This window comes from Brugia malayi (assembly GCF_000002995.4).
Source record: "Brugia malayi strain FR3 genome assembly, contig: Bm_v4_Chr3_scaffold_001, whole genome shotgun sequence".
NCBI lineage: Eukaryota > Metazoa > Nematoda > Chromadorea > Rhabditida > Onchocercidae > Brugia > Brugia malayi.
The window spans coordinates 13,602,382-13,623,792 of NW_025062477.1; the positions used below are offsets into that span (position 1 = coordinate 13,602,382).

General features: G+C 31.5%; 3 protein-coding genes across 3 annotated transcripts; 1 reads left to right on the plus strand and 2 right to left on the minus strand.

Moving 5' to 3' along the window:
- Window positions 1–561: 561 nt before the first annotated feature.
- Bma-rab-5.2 (Ras-related protein Rab-5B, putative) lies at window positions 562–2,553 on the minus strand (the record flags this gene model as incomplete). The annotated part of the gene is made up of 6 exons (XM_043081094.1): window positions 562–683; window positions 780–873; window positions 1,174–1,296; window positions 1,756–1,828; window positions 2,171–2,318; window positions 2,460–2,553. 6 exons carry the CDS (start codon window positions 2,551–2,553, stop codon window positions 562–564), a joined length of 654 nt encoding a protein of 217 aa, XP_042937028.1.
- Window positions 2,554–7,310: 4,757 nt separating this feature from the next.
- Bm17688 (Uncharacterized protein) lies at window positions 7,311–13,267 on the plus strand (the record flags this gene model as incomplete). The annotated part of the gene is made up of 13 exons (XM_043081095.1): window positions 7,311–7,391; window positions 7,855–7,974; window positions 8,224–9,229; window positions 9,490–9,588; window positions 9,980–10,117; window positions 10,290–10,417; window positions 10,556–10,692; window positions 11,053–11,175; window positions 11,545–11,715; window positions 11,859–12,088; window positions 12,234–12,399; window positions 12,901–12,971; window positions 13,113–13,267. The coding sequence occupies 13 exons, from the start codon at window positions 7,311–7,313 to the stop codon at window positions 13,265–13,267; spliced, it is 2,625 nt and encodes an 874-aa protein (XP_042937029.1).
- Window positions 13,268–17,241: 3,974 nt separating this feature from the next.
- On the minus strand, window positions 17,242–21,203 carry Bma-nars-1.5 (Uncharacterized protein; the record flags this gene model as incomplete). Its single annotated transcript, XM_043081096.1, has 11 exons — window positions 17,242–17,445; window positions 17,565–17,708; window positions 17,968–18,129; window positions 18,479–18,653; window positions 19,103–19,236; window positions 19,313–19,500; window positions 19,981–20,131; window positions 20,267–20,337; window positions 20,477–20,657; window positions 20,840–21,008; window positions 21,136–21,203. The coding sequence occupies 11 exons, from the start codon at window positions 21,201–21,203 to the stop codon at window positions 17,242–17,244; spliced, it is 1,647 nt and encodes a 548-aa protein (XP_042937030.1).
- Between the last annotated feature and the right edge of the window lie 208 nt (window positions 21,204–21,411).

The following is a 21,411-nucleotide window of genomic DNA, read 5'->3' on the forward strand; positions in this document are numbered from 1 at the left end:
GAACAAAATGGTATCAGTTGAATTGTACCAAGAACATACCCTGTAATTAATAATTCATATAAATAATTAATATTATTGATAATATTTCTCTCCACAATAAAGTAATAAGGAGAAAGTCATTCTAGCAAAGTTCGTTATTATTTACTATATCTTTATGAAAAGGATCGGGTAGTGGACATGGATTGTTGTTGTAAACATAACCTTCATAAGACCTATCCGAAGACATAACCTTCATAAGACCTATCCGAACAAAAAAATAGTTGCAAAATTTTTGCATCGGAGATTACCAATAATAACCTAGAAGGAAGGTATAGTTTTTCGAATTTGTAATATTAGAAATAGAAAATTTCAGAGCACCAACAATGAAATAATGCTTTTTCTCACTGCTCTGAAAAGTACAATTGAAAAGAACGTAGAATTTTCAAATGTGTTAGATTTTTTGGATCAATAGTAATAAAAGGCTGATGTTTGTTGAGGCCAGCAAATTCTGCTCATTCTCCGCAAAGAATCGAACAAAATGCGCTTTTGTTGTTGTTTTTAGTTCTGGATATTCTGGCTGCATTATTTACAGCATAAACCAGAACTTACACTTTGACCTTGACCCTCTTGGCCGATATCTATTCCTTCATGACCACGTCCTGATGGACCACCACCAGTCCCATCACCTTTTGGTAGTTTCTTAGCTGCAATTTAGTTCTTCCTAAACTTATTTTTAGAATCACAGAAGTTTACAACTTCATTAGATAAATTTATCCTAAGCGATGAACTGCAGGTCTAACCAATCGCAAGGAAGATGTCATTTACATTCATTGCAGTTTTTGCTGAGGTTTCCATGAATAACAACGCATTATCTTCTGCATAAGCCTGAGCTTCCTGTAATTAAATTTACAAACGTTATGCATTAACAACGATAACGGAAAACCATGGAGGATTAACGTGTCTTACAACTCTGAGATTAATGCTCAATTATTTCAACAAAGAAAATTTCACTTCCATAATTGTTTGCATGATATGAACTGTCCCCCATAAACAAGCTATTGTGAAACCAAAGATTCAAAAATAAACTAGCGAAATGAATCAGAAAAAAGTTAAAAAAGGAAATACCACGATGAAATTATATTACTTCTATAATAAAAGAAGAATATGAGCTCAAGAACGGAAATAACAAATAACCTCATATTCAACAACTCGTTTGTTTGCAAGATCAGCTTTATTTCCTGATAAAGCAATTACAATGTTCGGACTGGCTTGCCGCTGCAACTCTTTTACCCAATTTTTCGCCTTCGCAAATGATTCCTGTAAGTAGCTAGTTAAATATGTATTGTATCACCACTGAAACATTAAGATCATATAAACATACATCAGAGAAATTAATGAATGCTTATTCTTTCTTACTGTTTTAAATCCCTTCTACTATTTTAAAATCTACGCAAAATTTTTGGCATATTTTAAGGCACCTCGATGCATCGTCGATCCACTTCATGTCGTTATGAGGTACAAAGGAATTAAAGCACCCTCAACTTTAACAGCTACATAAACATTGGATACAGATCTACTACAGTACTTAATTGTCATTAATTTCCATGATAGTTAAACACTAACAAAATTAGTATTAAAACTCACAATATTTGTTAGATTTAGCTTCACTACAAATATTCTCAAACAGCAGATAAGGGAATAGCTAAGGGAACTTTTCCTTGTTTATCCAAGTAGAATGAAAAAATTTGTATTTCTATTGGAATATTAAAAAGGCACCTGGTTTGTAATATCATAAACAACTATTGCCGCCTGTGCTCCGCGGTAGTACATCGGTGCTAATGAATGGTATCTGTAAAGGAAATTAGACAGCAACATTTAAAGATGAAAAATGTAAAAACTGCAATCCTAGCATTCATCAGCACCAAACATACTATCATGCACCCTTTATATAGAAATTGCTAGGTCATACCATCCAGCTAAGGAAACCGCTAAAAATTGATGTTATAATTGATGCAAGCATCGAAGCTTCTATTTAAAGGATTAATAGCAAAATGCAGCTAAACTGTTAGCCGAACTAAGCATTTTTAAAAAACTAAGAAAAGTACTTCCAAATTTCAAAATACACTAAAACGTATAAAGTAGCTTCCATAAAAAGTTCTTTTAATAAAAAACGTGTTTAAAAACTGGGTACCTTTCCTGTCCTGCAGTATCCCATATTTCAAATTTCACTGTGGTATCGTCCAAACAAACAGTTTGAGTGAGGAATGCAGCACCAATTGTTGATTCCTGGTACTCATGGAACTGTCCCTTTACAAATCTTAGGACCAATGATGACTTCCCTGAAAATATGATGCTCCTTGTCTGAAAAACATCGAAAACAGCAGTATCATGTTATCACAGTATTGGTCCAGTAATGAAATAGAAGAAGGCCTTCCTTTTTGGCTCTGTAGCAATAGAGGATTAAATATAAAAATACTTACCAACTGCACTTTCACCCAACAAAACCAATTTAAACTGGCAAGTTTTGCTTGGACCGCCTGTATTTCCGGAACGCATCACTGTTCGCCCAGCCATGGACTGTTTTCCTTAAGTTAATTGAAATCATTATAAATACAAAACTTTTCTACTAAGAGGAATGTAACGAATGACTGGTAACACAGAGCAAAATTTGTTTGTTAGTTAATCAATTTCTACAGAGTGAGAAAAAATTTGATGGAAAAACTTTACATAGTTCCCCACCGAACAAACAACGAATTAATTCTTTGTGATAATCATAATTGTGATGAAGTAGTCGATATCACTGATCATGCATGAGATTTCTATTTCTTACAACAATGATAAAGTAATGACAGTACTATACAGCTAAAAAGTGCAACTTTAAATGCGACGCTCATTTTAAAATTCCATTAATGGCAATGAGTTCAACAGTGATTTTGTTTTAAAAAAATTCAATACACAGAATGTTGGGCATTAAAATAGAAAAGCATACATCTAGAATTACAGGTATTTTTTTCCTTTAAAGCAAAGGGAAACAGAGGTTGAATATTACAACCTTCAGGGAAGCAGTGAGGCAAGAACTGTTATTTACACCGTTGAAGATGCAAAGAACGACTTTAATGTGATAGAAGAACAGATGAACTCTAAAGAAGTCGAACCTGACCTCACTTCCGTCCGTTCAGTAGCATACAGATAAGACACGGGTAAGTACGTCACCAAAGTTTTCTCGCTAGTCGTCTCTCAACCGGAATGATGCCACTGTGAGATTAATATAGTAAGGTAACTAACACAAGTGAGGGTAATACGTAATGGGCGTGTAATGCTGCGTGTAAAGAGGAGTTGGAAGTTACGTAAACGTAGAAGATGTGGACTGTACAGAGTGAGAGAATAATCAGTGGATAGAAACAGAAATGATATTAGAGATTACTGTTGGTGATATTAGAGCAGATTTGGAAGTTGGTCTTTAGAAGGGACTACATGAAGTGTGTCTAAACATGTTATGCTCCATCTTTTCCCTTTGCTGTTCTTTTCGTCTTCCCTCCATTACCTAAGGGTAATCAAAATCACTGAGGTTGTTCAATGGAACAGCTAAATTCAATAAACAAACAAACAAACAAACAAAAATATTTGTTAGCAAAGTGCTGCATGAAGAGCCAAAGAGTAAAATATGACAAAAAAAGCAAAATATAATATGATCTGCTGAAAATGATACTGTTTTAAGCGCTGTTTTCTATCACAGTCAAATTTATTATTCAGAGTTTTTAAACCGATCTTCTTGAATTAGTTGTAAATCTAAGTTTTGAAGAATCCATCAAAGAGAAAAAAAAAATAATGGAAAACCATTCTTGTTTTGACTTATCGGTTGGAGCTGATATTGTGTACTTCACGAATAATAAAGAAAATACAATTCCAAAATACTATATTCCATAACATTGGCGAGAAATGAGAATTACAAGAATAAAGTAAGAAAATCGAACCTTTTTTGAATTATTGTTGAAAATAAGATAAAGTGTATCTAGCGCTTAATTGTGAAGCACATCGAGTTTCTCTCCAGTGGTCACAAAAATGATAACCAAAAACTGGATATCCATGAAAAATATTTGTTACATGAGCGGAAACATGTGATTTTCATAATGAAGGAATCGTCATTTTCCATCATTTCATTAATTTCCAAAACGAGCAGTGCATGAGACAATGAATATAAGCGTATCACACCACGACGATAAGAGTGGACAGCATTCATTCTGAAGTCTCCGTTCAAAAATCCATGGATTAAGTTCGTAATAACAATCTAAAACACTTTTTCTCATTAAATATTCTTTTCATAAAGCACTTGATGCCACTCACGATTTGACCTTAGGTCCATACTGTGAACCATCGAGGTTATATGTCATAATCTGATGCGTCAAGGTGACAATATTTTGTTTTGTCAGAATCAAATCCATCCTTCATTAACCCTAGATCTTTTTCCACTAAAGATATCCTCGATCATTCACAGTGTATATTCTCCAAATTTGGTGTTTGCGATTTATAGTTTTGTAACTAACTATGCTGGGTATCATTTTCTTGCTTCTCGTACCTAATATTTTAACTTATAATGGTAAGATTCCTTTTTTCCATCCCTTTTTCTAAATCAAAGATTTAATTAAGTATTGTGGTACCATTAATTTTTTTTTTTTTTTTTTTTGATTTTTTTATTGGCAGAAAAAAAAAACAATTATAAATAGTTTATTTTCATGAACTATCAAGACAATTTCTTCAAGCCAATGAAACTTTTTTTCACATTTAAACGCATTACAGAAAGAAATAAGTCACATTGCGATTTCGTAGCAGAACAATGGATTGTTGAGAAATGTCTGATTCCATTATTGGACAAATTTTATTTCGAGCCACTTTTTTTTGAGAAATCATTTGCTGATGCACAATCGATACTTTGTAAATTATATAGCGAATATAAGAACTGTACCAGTGATTATGATTGCAGGTCGCTTTTCCCTTTTTAAAATAAAGTAAGGTGTTTGTCTGAATATCATCAAGCTTCATAATTTGCTTTTTCTGCTTTTTAGAGAATTCTGGATCCGGTTCTAGAAATGGAACCGGAGTCTGTTAATTTAGAAATTCACTGCAACAGTAAACGAAACGAATAAACGATGTTCTTGCACAAATTATAAATTTCAGAACATTAAATGATCAATCGGATCATTTTCTCACTGAGATATGCTCTGATAGTTTACAAAAACAGTTGCGTGAACATTACGCTTGCTTCAATAGCTTTAGAAATTACTTTATATTTTCTCCGGAATGCTTCGATAATAGCTCCCTTCATTCCAATCAAGAAACAACTCTTTTCCAAAGTGTTAGTTTTGAAGTTATTATCAGACAGTTTTTAATTTTTTTAAGAATGTTTTCTTTTCCCTATTAATTTGTTTTTATCTCAGAAGGCACTATTAAGCAGCATTTATTTCTATTTTGAATCAACAATTCCTCTCATAATAACTTTGAACAGAAAAAGTATAATTATTCGTTTCGTTATCCTCATTCATATTCTGCATGGAACGCTTTAATCGTCTTAGTACCAAAGACATCAAAAGGCGAATAATTATTCCTTCGTATTGCAAAAAAACAATTTAGAGAAGTCGTGATCATGAACATTTGGAAATTATTTCATTTATTTCTCTGCAAGGAAATAAATTAAAAAAATCTGAGATTAGTGAAACAGCAACGCGAAATCCTTTCAAGATTGATCATTTATCAGACTTCTTGTTTTTTATGCGAATTAAAAAGTTTGATAGGAAAAAATCCATCAACAGGGGTATGACGTCATCTAAGCTAATGATCTTGCTCTGGTTTCCAACGATAAACAATTTCTACTTCAGGGTCAAGATACATTCTAGTGAGATGACCCTGTAATTCCTAATATCAAATAATTTCAAATTTATTTCTCTAAGGTCTTACTATAAACTCAATTGCTCTCTTTATGAAAAGCAGCTTTTGTGGCATAATTTTCCAAAACATGGAAAAATGCTACATTTATGTCCAATTAAGTTTATTTTGATTCGTTTTTGAATATACAGAACGCCATTTGAATGCGAAATTAGAGCAATTAATATTTGTAAATAACGTACATAAATTCATTCAAGATCTAAGTGAAATAATCTTTTGCAGTTGTGTCAAAGTAGTCCTTTCTACTCACCTAATTGATGAAAGTTAGGAATTTCAATATTTTTAAATGCTTTCAAATAGTTTTAAGTGAGATCATATTATTACTATTTAATGATGACGGTTTTCTCAAATAATGAAGTTTCAAATCTTTAGGAATACGAACACAACAAAGTCGAAGGGCGCAAATGTCGCATTGTGCAGTGGTATCTTAATTGTAATCTCACCAATGCTTACAACAAAACATGTTCTGCTGTTGCTCAGGTTTTTCATTACATAATCATTAATTACCAAGTAGTAATTACTTAGCAATTACTAATTCATTTGTCTCCGGTGATATCATCTTCCATCCAAAGATTTCTGGCAATAAACAATTTCAGTTGATAAGTTAACATCAGATTCTTGTACATTCTGTACTGAAATCATGCAGAATTTGGTTAAATCTTTTGGAATGTAAACTTTTAGCTTCTTAAAATTTTTCCCAATGTCTTATTTGTGATGTAGATACTAGCTTTGACTATTTTTTCGATTACATTTCTTTAAATATTATTTCCAGATTATGCGAAGCTACTATGAATTGCTTCTAAATTCCAATCAAAATTCATGCGATTTGCGGAAGTTCAATTTTAATTTATCAAGTTTAAATCTTACCGATCCAGAAAATATTACTCAGTTGAGCGGAAACTCCAGTAAAATTAATAGCTCGTTAGGAGGTATATTGCATTTTTCATTGTATTATTAAATAATTCGTTTTTACACATTTGGAAGGTAATATATATACTCACTGCAATTATTTTTACTTCAGAAATAATTTTTATCCAATTTAAACTTCAAGCAGTGAGAACACTGTTTTTTTTTTTAAACAAACTTTTTAACAAACAAACGAAATCTCGGAATATGTCATTTTAAATTAATTAGATTATTAGAAATTGAATTTTTCAACTTTGCGCGTTATTTATATCAATTCTTTCAGATTTATTAAATCCAAAAAATAAAAATAACGAACGATGCGATATATTCAGTGAACGATACATATTGGAAGCAGCAAGAGAGTTGAGAAAATATGAATATCTCCTGTACCGATTGTTCCGGATTCCTTTCAATCAATTAATCGAGAGAACTCCTTGTTTAGATTACAAAATTTACAAGAAAAATGTTCAGGGTATTAGTTCCCAATGCAGGTTTGCATTTCTGTTTTGGCAGCATATAACCATGTGTTCCGTATGGTACTAAAACTGGCACAGATTCAAATCTGTGTAAGCTCATTCAGTCTTACATTTTTGTATTAATCAGGAAGTATCAATATTTCAGCTACTTTTCAGGAAAATGAATACACATCTGGAAAAGATTTATGATTATTACTGTAGCAATAGCTTCATTAATTCATTATTAAATCAAGAAAGCTGCATAGAAAAGCTTCATTCAATTTGTAATCAAAGTGATTGCTCAAATGTTGATCTTTTCTCAGATGCATATAATTCTCTTTTGAAAACGGTTCTTTATTTTGCTTCATACTTAAAATATTAAAATATCAGTATTAAAGCCTTTCAATTTAATTTACCTTAAGGTTACCAGCTGACTGGTATAATCATTATTTGATTTCACAACTGCTCTTGCAAATACTTTACAACTAATGATGTCTTGAAATATAAAGATTGGATGATTATCGTTTCATTTCATTTTTTTTTTTTTTTAATTCAAGACATTTTTTAAACTTAGGAAAGAATTTTAAATAAGAAAACATCTGATTTCTCATCTGAATGGTGTAACTTTGCCAAACGATACCTTGGCTGTGGAATCACTGAATCTTTTTACGAAGTATGTCCAAAAACTGCAGAGGTTTGTTATTTTTATTGAGTAATCCAACTGCTTGAAATTTTACCATTTCGAATCTCTTTTAGTATTTTGACACTTTTTTTGTAACAATTTTGAAAGAAGGGGAATTTTTTTGAAAAAAAGATTTTGTAATGACAGGTGCAGAATTTATTGAACTCAATAAAATTAGAAATGTATGATTCAAATGTTTTATGGCTGTCTCTAATAAATTCTTAAATGATTGTCGTAAACAGTTTATTTCTTTTTTTATAGGCTTTGCAAAACTACTTTGAGATACTGATTAATCCGAATAATAGCAACTGTTATTTGCGGCAACCAACGGCTAACCATAATGAAATTGTTTTTGGTCGGTTAATTCGGCAACTAACAGCTGATCTGAATGAAACCGTTCCTGATTGGTCAGATCGACAACCAACAGCTGATCTGAATGAAACCGTTCCTGATTGGTCAGATCGACAACCAACAGCTGATCTGAATGAAACCGTTCCTGATTGGTCAGATCGACAACCAACAGCTGATCTGAATGAAACCGTTCCTGATTGGTCAGATCGACAACCAACAGCTGATCTGAATGAAACCGTTCCTGATTGGTCAGATCGACAACCAACAGCTGATCTGAATGAAACCGTTCCTGATTGGTCAGATCGACAACCAACAGCTGATCTGAATGAAACCGTTCCTGATTGGTCAGATCGACAACCAACAGCTGATCTGAATGAAACCGTTCCTGATTGGTCAGATCGACAACCAACAGCTGATCTGAATGAAACCGTTCCTGATTGGTCAGATCGACAACCAACAGCTGATCTGAATGAAACCGTTCCTGATTGGTCAGATCGACAACCAACAGCTGATCTGAATGAAACCGTTCCTGATTGGTCAGATCGACAACCAACAGCTGATCTGAATGAAACCGTTCCTGATTGGTCAGATCGACAACCAACAGCTGATCTGAATGAAACCGTTCCTGATTGGTCAGATCGACAACCAACAGCTGATCTGAATGAAACCGTTCCTGATTGGTCAGATCGACAACCAACAACTGATATGAATGAAACCGTTCCTGATTGGTCAGATCGACAACCAACAGCTGATCTGAATGAAACCGTTCCTGATTGGTCAGATCGACAACCAACAGCTGATATGAATGAAACCGTTCCTGATTGGTCAGATCGACAACCAACAGCTGATCTGAATGAAACCGTTCCTGATTGGTCAGATCGACAACCAACAGCTGATCTCAATGAAAACATTGCTAGTTGGTGCTTATTTGTAATTCAACTCTTACATACTAAAATGTTTATTTTTTTATCAATCATAATAGATAATATCACCGGTACAATTCAGAATATCAATGATCATCAGGCTTAACAAAGGAAGAATACTTTTAAGAGGAAGAATTTTAAATTCCTAATAATTAATGATCAACAGTAATTTTTGATTAATGGTAAGTTGTGGAAATAAATAAATATTTCATTCATGCAAAAGTTGACTCCGGAAATATTATAAATGTTATAGATGCTAGCAGTAATTCTGATCTCCAGACATGTAATAATTGCAAAGTAATCAAATGTCCAGAGGGTTTCTATTATAACAAACATTTGGCAAAATGTGTTGGTAAGTACGATAGCTCACTTTTATCCGCGGAATCATCACGAACCGATATCTTTTGCATATTTTTAGAGAAGAATTTCATAGTTCAATTTAGTGATTTGATATTAGTTTTAAGTAATTTAGGAACATTTGAATGATTATTCAGCTTTAAGATAATCTTGAGATTTGAGACTTTTTCTTACTTTTAATTCTTTAATCAACAGTCATTTTAGAAAGTTCACTTCAAGTTTTAAATTGCGAGTCGTGGCAATTTCACTTAAATGTGGAAAATATTATTATGATGTTGAATGATTTGATAAAAATAGTGATAGAAACAAAGTAAAAATGAAAAAATTCGACCATACTTATACCTTATAGATCATACTTATCATAATTATATCTTATTGAGATTTAGATGTAGATGAATGCGCATCCAATAAACATTTTTGTTCGCAGAAGTGTATCAATAAGCAAGGTAGCTATGATTGTGAGTGTTTTGGCCCTTTGTATAGACTGGCTCGAAATAATCGTCGGTGCTATCGAACTGATAATGGTTATTCGTTATATTTATTACTTTAATTTTTTTCAGTAATGCTTGTTTATAGAATGGCTTAGTAATATTTTTTTGAACAAGAGCAAATTCATTAAGTGAGGTATTTCAATTTCAAAAATATTATAAGCGATAAGGGAGTAATAGACATGTAAACCTGATGATATACTTCCAGAATCCGTCGTGTTTTTCTTGGCTCATTCTCATAGTGTATGGAATATAACATATAATGCAAAATCTCAGCTTAAGTTGGTACCTAGCAATAGAGCTGAAAAAGTGGCCATGTTCGACTACGACTTGAAGGTAGATCATTTCATAAAAAAGATTCACTATTGTTTTTTAACCGCTTTGAAAATTTTGAATCTTTTCAGAATTTCTTCATTGTTTTCATTTGTATACACACAAAAAAAAAAAGAGTTATAGCATTAAATTGTGTTCCAGGAAAAGAAATTATACTATGTGGATCTAACGAGAAATTCAATTCAGTATGTAAATTTGCTTGATAGAAACAGAGTACATATCATACAAAACCATGATATTGAAGGTACAGAAGGAATCGCTATTGATTGGATACATAGGTTACTAACTTACTTTAATCGTCATAGCATTATTAAACTAAAATATAATAAGGTTTTTTTTTTTCATGTAAAACTATTTAGAAACAATTCTAACTCTCTTAATAGCAACGGCAATGATGATAGTATAGTGAAAATGCAATAGCTTCAAAAATCTATCAGATCTTATGGATTACAATTGAAAGCATAGGGCATTTCATCAAATTATCAATTCGATCATTGATTTAATAATTTACATGAAGTAGATTTTAATAATTTACATTCTTTCAAAGGCACAGTCATGTCTGCTTCTGAAAGAAAGTGAAAAAAATTAAGCATAGATTTGAAATAATGTTAAAAAAAACGAGATCAGGTACCATTCAGGAATTTGTATACTCTACGTTACAAGCAATTACATGTGCAACGTCTTGATGGTCTTTATAGAGCATTACTTTATGATGGATTTTTTCAATTGCCTCGAGCTTTGGTCGCTTATCCTTCGATACGGTTCTTTTTTCTTTCCTGGAAAACATTTCATAGTTTTGAAGTTACTTTGTAACTAATATTGAACTAACATTTCCTATCTGCAATAATCAAGCAGCGTAACTAATACTAAAAAAAAACTGACACTATTCATCCGGCATTCATTGCAGTATCAGATTGTAAATGGTGGGACCTTCATGTTTTCTTCTATATAATGTGACAATTGTCAAGCAAAATTTGGCTAAATTAGATGATATCTTGCTTAAGTAGCATAAGATTCAACTTTTTCCTTGTGCTTTGTCTACTCTCGAAACACTCTCCTCGAAAATAGGATATAAAATTGTTAGAAATTCTTGTGATTCATGGTTCTCCATGCAAATACATTCTTTACAGTGAACTGTTTGCAAGCGACTGGGGAGTGAAACCATTTATAGTCCGTCTTGCTATGGACGGTACTCAAGCAAAAAAGATCGTCACTGAAAGTTTAGTTTGGCCAAATGCACTAGCTATCGATTATTTCGCAGAACGTCTTTACTGGGCCGATGCTTTCCGCGACGTTATTGAGTTCATTAATTTTTTTAAATGTTTTCTGGTTAAGGCGAAGATTATATTATATAAATTTCCGATTAGTATCATAATTTGAATGTAGCAGGAAGAACTCCTCATTTAAAATTTTCTTATGATTTTTATTCTAACCTTTAATCTAGAATGGCAAATTTGGATGGAACGGGTCGACGAACTGTAATCAGTGACGATAAGTTGGTGCCGCATGTTTTCGGATTAACGATATTTGACGATACGATCTTTTGGAGCGACTGGACTCGTCGTGGAATTCTTTTTGCTAATAAACTTACCGGTCAAAACTCAACAAGGCTGATGGAGACTGTATTGCCACCGTATTCCCTCAAGGCATATCATCCTTTTATGCAAATGGAAGGTATGCCATAATCTTTTTTGTAATACTTACGTGAATAAATAAAAAAAGCTTCTAGATCTAAAAAACAAGCTTCAAAATTTACTAGAATCCTACCAGTTTGCTGTGAAATGTTTTTTCATTCAATTACAACTTAATTATACTTCAGCTCCTAATATTTGTGAAGTGACAACATGCCAACATATCTGTGTACCGAAGCTTGACGGTTCAGGACAGCAATGTCTATGCGCCGAAGGATTTATCATGCATGAAAGCGGTCTTTGTGAACCAAACTGTACGAAACATCAGTTACTGTGCTCACGGCCGGATCACAAGTATCATTTTCGAATTAAATAATTTTTTTCTTTTTTTGAATTAATAATTAAGGAATCAGAGAAAATTTGTTATAAGAATTCTTCCTGCTAGAAACAGATCTAAATTCAATTCCTGTTTTATAGACATTCAGTCTTATTGCGATCAACTTTGAGCAAAAATTTTCAGAATAGTAATATTTTTCTATCGCAAATGATTTGAAATTTTACGGATCATTGGTTTCATCTCATTGATTTTAGATTTGGCACATAAAAAAGTTCGCTACTGTTGCAAGCACTAAATATTCACGTTATAGTAATACAGTAGAAACTTACCATTTACGAAATATAATTAATTAATCTTCTGACATATTATCAATCCAAAAGAGTTCACTTCCGCCCTTCTCGTTTGTTCTTTTGGTCTCTTCTATTTATCGGAAATATCATTTTTCTTCTCTTTTTTTTAGGGATAAGTCTATTTACATCGTAAATTAAATGTCAAATTTTTCAAGATAAGTATTTCAGATGTCTCAATTTAATATATCGGTGTGATGAATCGTACAATTGTAGAAATGGAGATGATGAAATGGAATGTCGTAAGTGTTTCTTCATTCCCTTCTTTATGAAAACTATTTCTTTGTATCAGTGTTAAAAAATAAGTGTTCGAAATGTTTTTGCTTTTGAATTCTTTGGCTTTCTTGAATTTGTTTAAAGTTTATTAATACAAATTGTTGCAGCTGTATCGATTTGCATGCATGATGAGCGCATGTTCCCTTGTCGTGATAATCGTAAATGTATTTTGCGATCGCAACGATGCGATGGTTTCGTAGATTGCTATGATGAATCGGATGAATTTTATTGTGCTGATTTAGCTATAGCTTGGAGCCATTAACTGCTCCATAATTGTTGGCTAAGATATGATAAAAACATCATTTCCAATTGCTACTATCATCGTAATACTAATTGCAAACAAGTCTGAAACCAAAATTAGGATTGTATACGACACATCCTCACACCAAAAAGAAGGACAGAGTCTGAATGATATATTTATACCCGAGGACCCATAATTCTTCTCGATTTAGTAGAAGTATAATGATGGAAATTGTGATGGCCTTTTTGCATTTCTGCAATTGCAGTTACTGTCGGTAAATCGAAAAATTCTTATTACACACTAAATGGTTTAGAATAATGCTAATGATTCATCACTATAAACCAATTCGTTATTCCTTTGTTATATCCCATTTTTTTGAAACGGTGAATCCTTTATCTAAACCCCAAATAGTAAATGTACATCTGTCTTCTTTGTTCTTCATTGTAAATGTTAGCCAAGCCCACTTCCTACACCCTTAAAAATCTTCTCTAATCAGTTAATAACAAAGAAACAATCGATGGCAGTCTTCTCGTCCTCCTTGATATCTGGGTTGATCTTGCTCGTAGACAAGAAACAAAAGGTTCAGTTCAACTTCTACAAACCTAAAGTAAATCAAGTAAATTTAACTAACCTAAATCATCTACTCCTCTGACCAAAAAGTTAATTCAAATTCATCACAGCTGTAGCTTTTTTACGATTTGTCACGTTTATCTAAAAAAAAAAAAAAAAGTATTCTTCATTTTTTATATGAATTCTTGTAATAGCAATAAGTTCTATTATGAAAGAAAATCTCTATGGGTAACATAGTTTTCCTATTTTTTTTAATTACTGTATACATTTTGAACAGTAATACTTTGCATTTCAATTTAATAAAATTGAAATACTTTTTATATATTAAGAAATCCTTCCATTACTTCAATAGTTTATTTTTTACGAACATTTTTGACTTAAATACAATTGATAAGTAGTTTAAATGATATTAACCTGTTTTCAACGAGTGTAATTTTGGTTATTTACAACGTTTAAAGAAATTGATGCTTTGGCACAACGAAATGATGCTTATAATTACAAAAATGTATGGATTGGAACTGCTGTTTAAATATCTGTAAATATGAAGTCACGAAAAATTAGTAACAAAAAGCAAAAATAAATCGTCCATAAAAAGAAGGTGAAACAGGAAGAAAAAAATCTCGGTTCAGAAATGCCTAAATTTAGAACGAAAAATATGAAAAATACAAGTAACTTGACTTGGTTGACTCCACATGGAGCAAAAAAAAAAGTAAAGAAAACCAAAAATAAAACAGGTAAAAATTTAAAGTATTTCTGGTTCATAATTTCCGTACAAATTGGCCAAGAATAAAAATTTAGCCAAATATTTCTTTAACACAGAATTATCAGCCCGACATTCATATATATCACATGCCAATGAATCAGGCAGGTCTGACAATTGAACTGCAATTTCTTTTCATCGAATTTGAAAAATAAATTTACAAAGTTTTACAAAAACAAAAAATTGCATTGATTGGTGCATAAATAATTTTTCAATTTTAAATTTGAGCTTTTTATCGTTTAACTGTTATATTATTAATACCTTTTTCGAAAGTTTACAGCAAAATGATAAATCACAAATTTTTAAATCTTATATGAAGCGATAAGTCGATGTAAGTAAATATATTTCAAATAAAAAAGCGAATTTGTTTATTCATATCAGTTTTTTTTCGATCTAAAATTAATGTATTTGGAAAGTTCAATGAGAATTATAAATATTTAAATTTATCTGGGATTTTGCTTGACAGTCGATAAGCAATAATGCTATAAATTACTTGAAATATCGATTATAAATTATAAAATGTTAACGAAATGATGCAGTACGATTTTTTTTACATCTAAGTCAAGCAATAATCTATGTAATTAAAAATATTTTTAACACAAAAATGAATTTGCTTATTAATTTTAGCTTTTAGTTTAAGGTGCTTAAATAGTAGCAAAATCGAAATTTGATTGAATTATAGAAAAATATTGAATTCTCTAACCATTTTTTAATTTCTGGCAAGGATTTTACCACAATATAGTCATAAATACATCAAATATTAATCATAAATGATTAAACAGTAACTAAATGATAAAATACAAACTTCATTAAGCGAAAAATCGATGAAATTAAACATATTTCTGGCAAAAAAATGAATTTGATCACTAATTTTAGCTTTCCAGTACTTTTAAATTCTCGCTTGATGTGATTTTCGATTAGTTTGCATAATGAATTTGATAATTTTAGGGCGCTTAAATGGTAGTAAAACCGAATCATCATTAAATTACAAAAGTATTTTGAATTTTTTGAGCATTTTATTTGATAATCGATATGATCTTCAAATTTCCGGCAAGAATTTTGCCACAATATTATTATAAATTACGTTGAATATCAATTGCAAATGATAACGAAGTGATAAAATAAAAGTATTATCAACCTAAATCAAGCTATAAATCCATGTAATTAAAAATATTTGTAGTACAAAAAGTGAATTTACTTATTAATTAGCTTTCCAATGTCTAAAGTTTTTGGTTGATATAATTTTCAATTAGACTGCATAATGAATTTGATAATTTTTTCAATTTCTGCATCACTTGAGTATTGAACTTTCGTTTCCAGGAAAAATTTTCTTGCTTATTAATAACAAAGAATTTTATTAGCCTGGAAATTTCAATAATGAAAATTCAAATTTTTCTTCTGTTGATGAATGATTACATCGTTGAAGCATTCAAAGGAGTGTTGCAGTACGAAGAATGTCAATCTGTTGACAGCCAGCTGGAAATTTTGCAATGAATAATGTATTTGTTGATCATATCCTTTAATGCTGATATAAATTTTACTGTAGTATTGAAGATTTCCATTGTCTCTGCAATTATCTTTGACTTTTAAACACGTATATAAGTGAATCTACGTGATATTACGGAAGAGTGCAGTTTGAGTAAGTACATAGATAGGATAGAAATGTTTACTGTGTAGTACTACTACAATGTAACATTTCTAACATGGATAAATCTACCAACGGACTTTACCATTGCATTTACAACATACAGCAAAGTAAACATCATTGAAAAATTCTTGGTCTTTTGATCGAGGAGGAATGTTGTAGCTCCAAAATTATAAAATGATGCGAAAAAATAGACGAAGAGATCTTCAAATGTGTTCCACATATATTTCCGGATTAGATTTCATTTTTTCACCGTAAACGGAAATTTGTGTTTTGTAAGTGGGAGTGAGGAGTAAAGGAGTGGAAGATAGGTTAGAAAGCAATTTCTCTTGCTGATTTCCTTCCTGAAATTTTAAGTCCGAAAGGAGAATTGTTTACAATTCGTTTTTTTTTTTTTTTAATCTGGCTGTTCAGGAAAAAGATTCTTGATTGAATATCAACAACGACTATGCTGAACTTCTTGTTGGTTTCATAGTATTCATTGTGTTCGGAACGAGACATCAAGAGTACTTAAGCTAAATTGTATAAATGACATCTCAACAATTATTAGATCAGCTTAACGATTATTACTTATAAAAATGACATCAGAATGGAAGCACTAAGTTGCACATTTTTACCTTAAATATGGTTTATATAACTAAGCGTATCGTTGCATTTTGTTGTATGAATTAAATATTCTCATACATACATATAACAGCGTAAGCAGAAGTTAAGGGTTCTTTTTTTTGTACTTCTGCAACATCCATCATTTCTTATATATATGCTGAAATAGAAGCATATAATGTAATATGTTTACTGCATTATAAAAAGCAAGAGAAACAAAAGTTAAGCAAAAAACTTCGCGATAACAACAAAAGCAACTCCTGCAATAACTTATATAATTTATATAAAATATTTTTCAACAACACAGCTTATCACAATCAGTGAGAAGCAGAAAATGATACACAGACCATAACAATTAAACGATGTCATTCCCTTTTCTTTCACTTGATCACGAAAAAGTAAGTTTCCAAATGATATTTATGGGACACATCGACCAACAAAGCGTGGGTAAAGACACACATCGCGAATATGATTGGTGTTTGTTAACCAACAAATAAAACGTTCCAAGCCAAGTCCATAGCCACCATGAGGACAGGTGCCATATAAACGTTGATCCAAGTACCAGTAATACGGTTTCGGGTCAATTTCCACATTTTTAAAAGCTTTCGATAGTTCATCGAACTAAAATATACAAAGAAATTGTAAAGAGAAAAAAAAAAAAAACGAAAAAAATGAATAAGAAAACTCTAGAAAATTCCTTTTTTGAAATATCTATTAGTGAAGTTTTGAGAGTAATATACCTTCCAAATTCTCATACTGCCACCAACAATTTCGCCAACGCCAGGCATAAGAAGATCAACAGATTCTGTTAAGGTATTATCCTTTGCATCCCTCTGCATATAAAATGCCTTAATTTCGCTCGGGAAACGATTCAGTAGAATAGGCTATAAAATAATTCACAAATATAAACAAAAAGAGGAGTAAAAATTATTTCTGTTAATTCGAATCTCTGGAACTATCAAATTCTGTTCAAAATATATACCTTTCCTATTATATTCTTGCTATAGTCAAAAAAATGAATAAATCATTTTTCACATTGGACACAAGCATTAAAGTCAATTTCTTAAAACTAGTTACAAATTCTAACTCCAAACAGCAGCGCCTAATTTAAATGTACCCAAAAATAATTCCGCAAATACTCACCTTATTGATGGTATCAGTCATGAAACGTTCCGCTGCTTCAGCAATATCTTCCCCATAAGTAAAAGTATTACCAAATTCATTCTCAACATTGTGTTCTTGCAACCATTTAATAGCATCCTTGTATTCCATTCTTAAAAATGGTCTTTCTGGCGGTTGAAATTTCTGCAAAAAGAGGATAAAAGGCAATTATCATTGATAAACAAAGGAAAACGTAAAGTATCAGTGAAAGAAAACTCCTCGTATATATATTATAACTCTTATAATAACTCTAATAAAGAACAACCTTATTAACTATATGTTTTTTAGAATAATTACTGATCTTTGAGAAAAAATTAATCTTGTGAAGTAAGAATATATCGAAACAAAAGACAGAAGTTTATACTCATCGAATGTTTTAAACTTTTTTCCTATTATAACTGACTTTTTTAAAGCATAGAAACAAGTACTGAAAATATACGCTAAAAATGTAGCATATCATCTAAAAAAAATCAAAAACGAGAGAAAAAATAACCGGATTAATGTGTTCCAATAATTTTTTTGCCTCCTCGTCAGCTAAAAGTCGATCCACTGTGTCGCAAACGAGTTCTTCAATTTTCTCCATCAAATCATCCAGCGTTATGAAAGGACACTCGGCTTCAACATGTGCATATTCCGCCAAGTGTCGACGAGTGCGAGATTTTTCCGCCCTTAAAAAAGCATTCTCAATAATAAGAATGATTAAAAATATTGATAAAAACCGAATAACATTCACATAAAGTCTGCAATTTCTTCTAATTTATCAACTAGTGTTTTCCATTCATAAAATAAATCTCATCTTTCTCTCTCTCTTCCTTACTAGTAGTCTTAACGAGCAGTTTAAGTAGCAATAAAACTACTACTTAAAACAACATTAACACAATATATTATCATATTTCAGTTACAATAAAGCATTATTATTAAGCTTTTAATTATTAGATGGCAATATCACTCTAAAATTTTGCTAATCGTTAACGCCAAAAAATTTCACAATGATTATGATTATTGGAAACCAACTGGCGCCGCCGCATTATGGTGACACATAAAAAATGTATGTTCGCTAAAAATGTTGCCTTTTTGAAATCATTCCTGTATAAAAATGAGAATAATGCATACAAACCTGTAAGACTGAGCAATGCAGAAGACATCACCAAGAGTGGGAATGCAAGTTTCTAGATAGAGCTGTGATGACTGCGTAAGAAAAGATTGCTCACCAAAATAATCCAGATTAAATAACGTTGATCCACCTTCTACCTAGAAAAAGATAATCTTCAATTATTTTATCGATATACATATATTGTCCTAAACAACATTTCATCAAATATGTAACCTGCGTTTGCACTAAAGTCGGTGGTGCAACTTCCACATAGCCAGCATTATAGAAATGTTCCCGCATTGCTCGAGTAGCAGCTGCTCTCAAACGTAGCAATGCAGCAGCATTTTCACCTCGAATAACCAAATGTCTATTGTCCAACATTTTGTCGACACTTGCTTCTTCGTTTAACACATTATCAATGCCTACAATGAATATAAACTATCGAAATTAGAATTTTCTTATCTATTTCTATTAGTGTATAACAATGTAACTTAATAGTACGGTGAAATAAGCTAACTATACATCAGTATATGATGAAATATATCATGACCAGACGTAGCAAGTTTCATATTCTTTATGCTCGATTAAATCTAACAGTACGCAATATGGATGGCTCTCATGATAACTGTCAACTTTTCCCCATAAACACATTCTCTAAGTCCTTTCAGATATTCACCAAGAATTTCTACTTCTTTTCTGAAAAGTTCTATGATTATCTAAAAAAAATATTTCAAAATATCACCAACGTAAGCATATATATTGTTTAAAGTACTTCATATGCAGTCTCAATTATTCTATTTTAAAAATTAATTTACGGCACATGGATTACAATTACAAAAAATAAAAATACAATACCATAGGATAAAATAAATAAAAAAATGAACGAAATAATTGAACATTACCTCCAGAAGGTGCATTTCCTATTATTTTCCAAAAATCAGCTATTAACTCGTGCCCGTTCGGTGCCTCTTTACCTTCCGGAACTTCCTTTATTGCGCCGTATATCTCAACCGTGCATTCAGTATTCACAGTGAGAGCGTCATACGTCTGGCACTAAAAAAAGTTTAATTAATAAACTCTTTGTTCTACAGGGAATGGTATCATCTATATAATCAATAGCTCATTATTATTTTCTGGTTGTTATCAAAAATTTTCTATCAATCCTAGATCGCATAAAAAATAACTAACCAATTTATCCATGAGTAGTACTTGAAGGAAACCAGTCCCATCTCGAAGGATGAAAAACATCAGTGACTTTCCTAAATACACAAAAACGAATATATTATGAATGTATATGTAATCTTTACAAAAAAAAAAAAAAAAAGAAATATCTCAAACAATAATCTATTTCACTGAACAACCAGTTGTGATAATCAACGAATAATAATTGCAAAATACCTTGTCGACGCATTCTATGAATCCATCCTTTGATGCAAACACGTTCATTACGGTGCTTAACGAGATCACGAATCTTCACACCAGTGATATATGACAGACTCGTGTCCAGTTCTATTTGCACTTTTTTGGCTTCTTCAAGGGCTGCTTTTACTCCCACTTCTGTCGCATCCTTCTCTAACATCTAAAAAATACGAACAACTTATTCAACGCTACTCATTAAATATTTGTTATACGAAGCTATTTTTTAATTCATTTTTCGCTAATAAATTAAAGTAACACCTCGCCTCACCATCTTTTCTAACAAGCAAACTACTCAATTCATATTTTCAAAAAAAAAAAAAAAAAAAAAAAAACAAATCTCACCTTTGCAGCAACTTTTTCATTCTTCAACATTTCTTGCTCGTAACGTTTCCAACTTTTCTTCAATGCCGTCTTTGAAGCAGCTTCCCATACTTGTTTTCCATCTTTCTTTGTCCTTATTAAGAAGTCACCTTTGGAAGACTTAGTAATTATCATCGCCTGATAAAGCGTCCTGCAGTCAATTATCGAAATTTAATTTAACGCAAAAAACTCCAGAAGTTTATACCAATTTAACATAGCCTTCTTAATCTTGCTTCTTCGAAACTTTTTATCTACGAAGACAAAAGTACCAAAATTACCTTAAAGGTTTCAGCTCGCTACCATCATTACCATCATCTCCAGTTTCTGGACAAATGTAAACAGTCATTACAACAACCTTCTTCAATTAATTATCTTAAAAAATAGCATATTTAAATAACTAATCATTCAAAAGCAATAAAAACAAATGTTTACAGTGTTACGCAATAATTCGAGAAGAAGTGCACATTTCAATGAACTGCCTTAATCATTACAAATCATTTATCAACAGCTCATTCCTCCTTTCTAACAGCTCAGACCGACTTAATTTCCAGCTA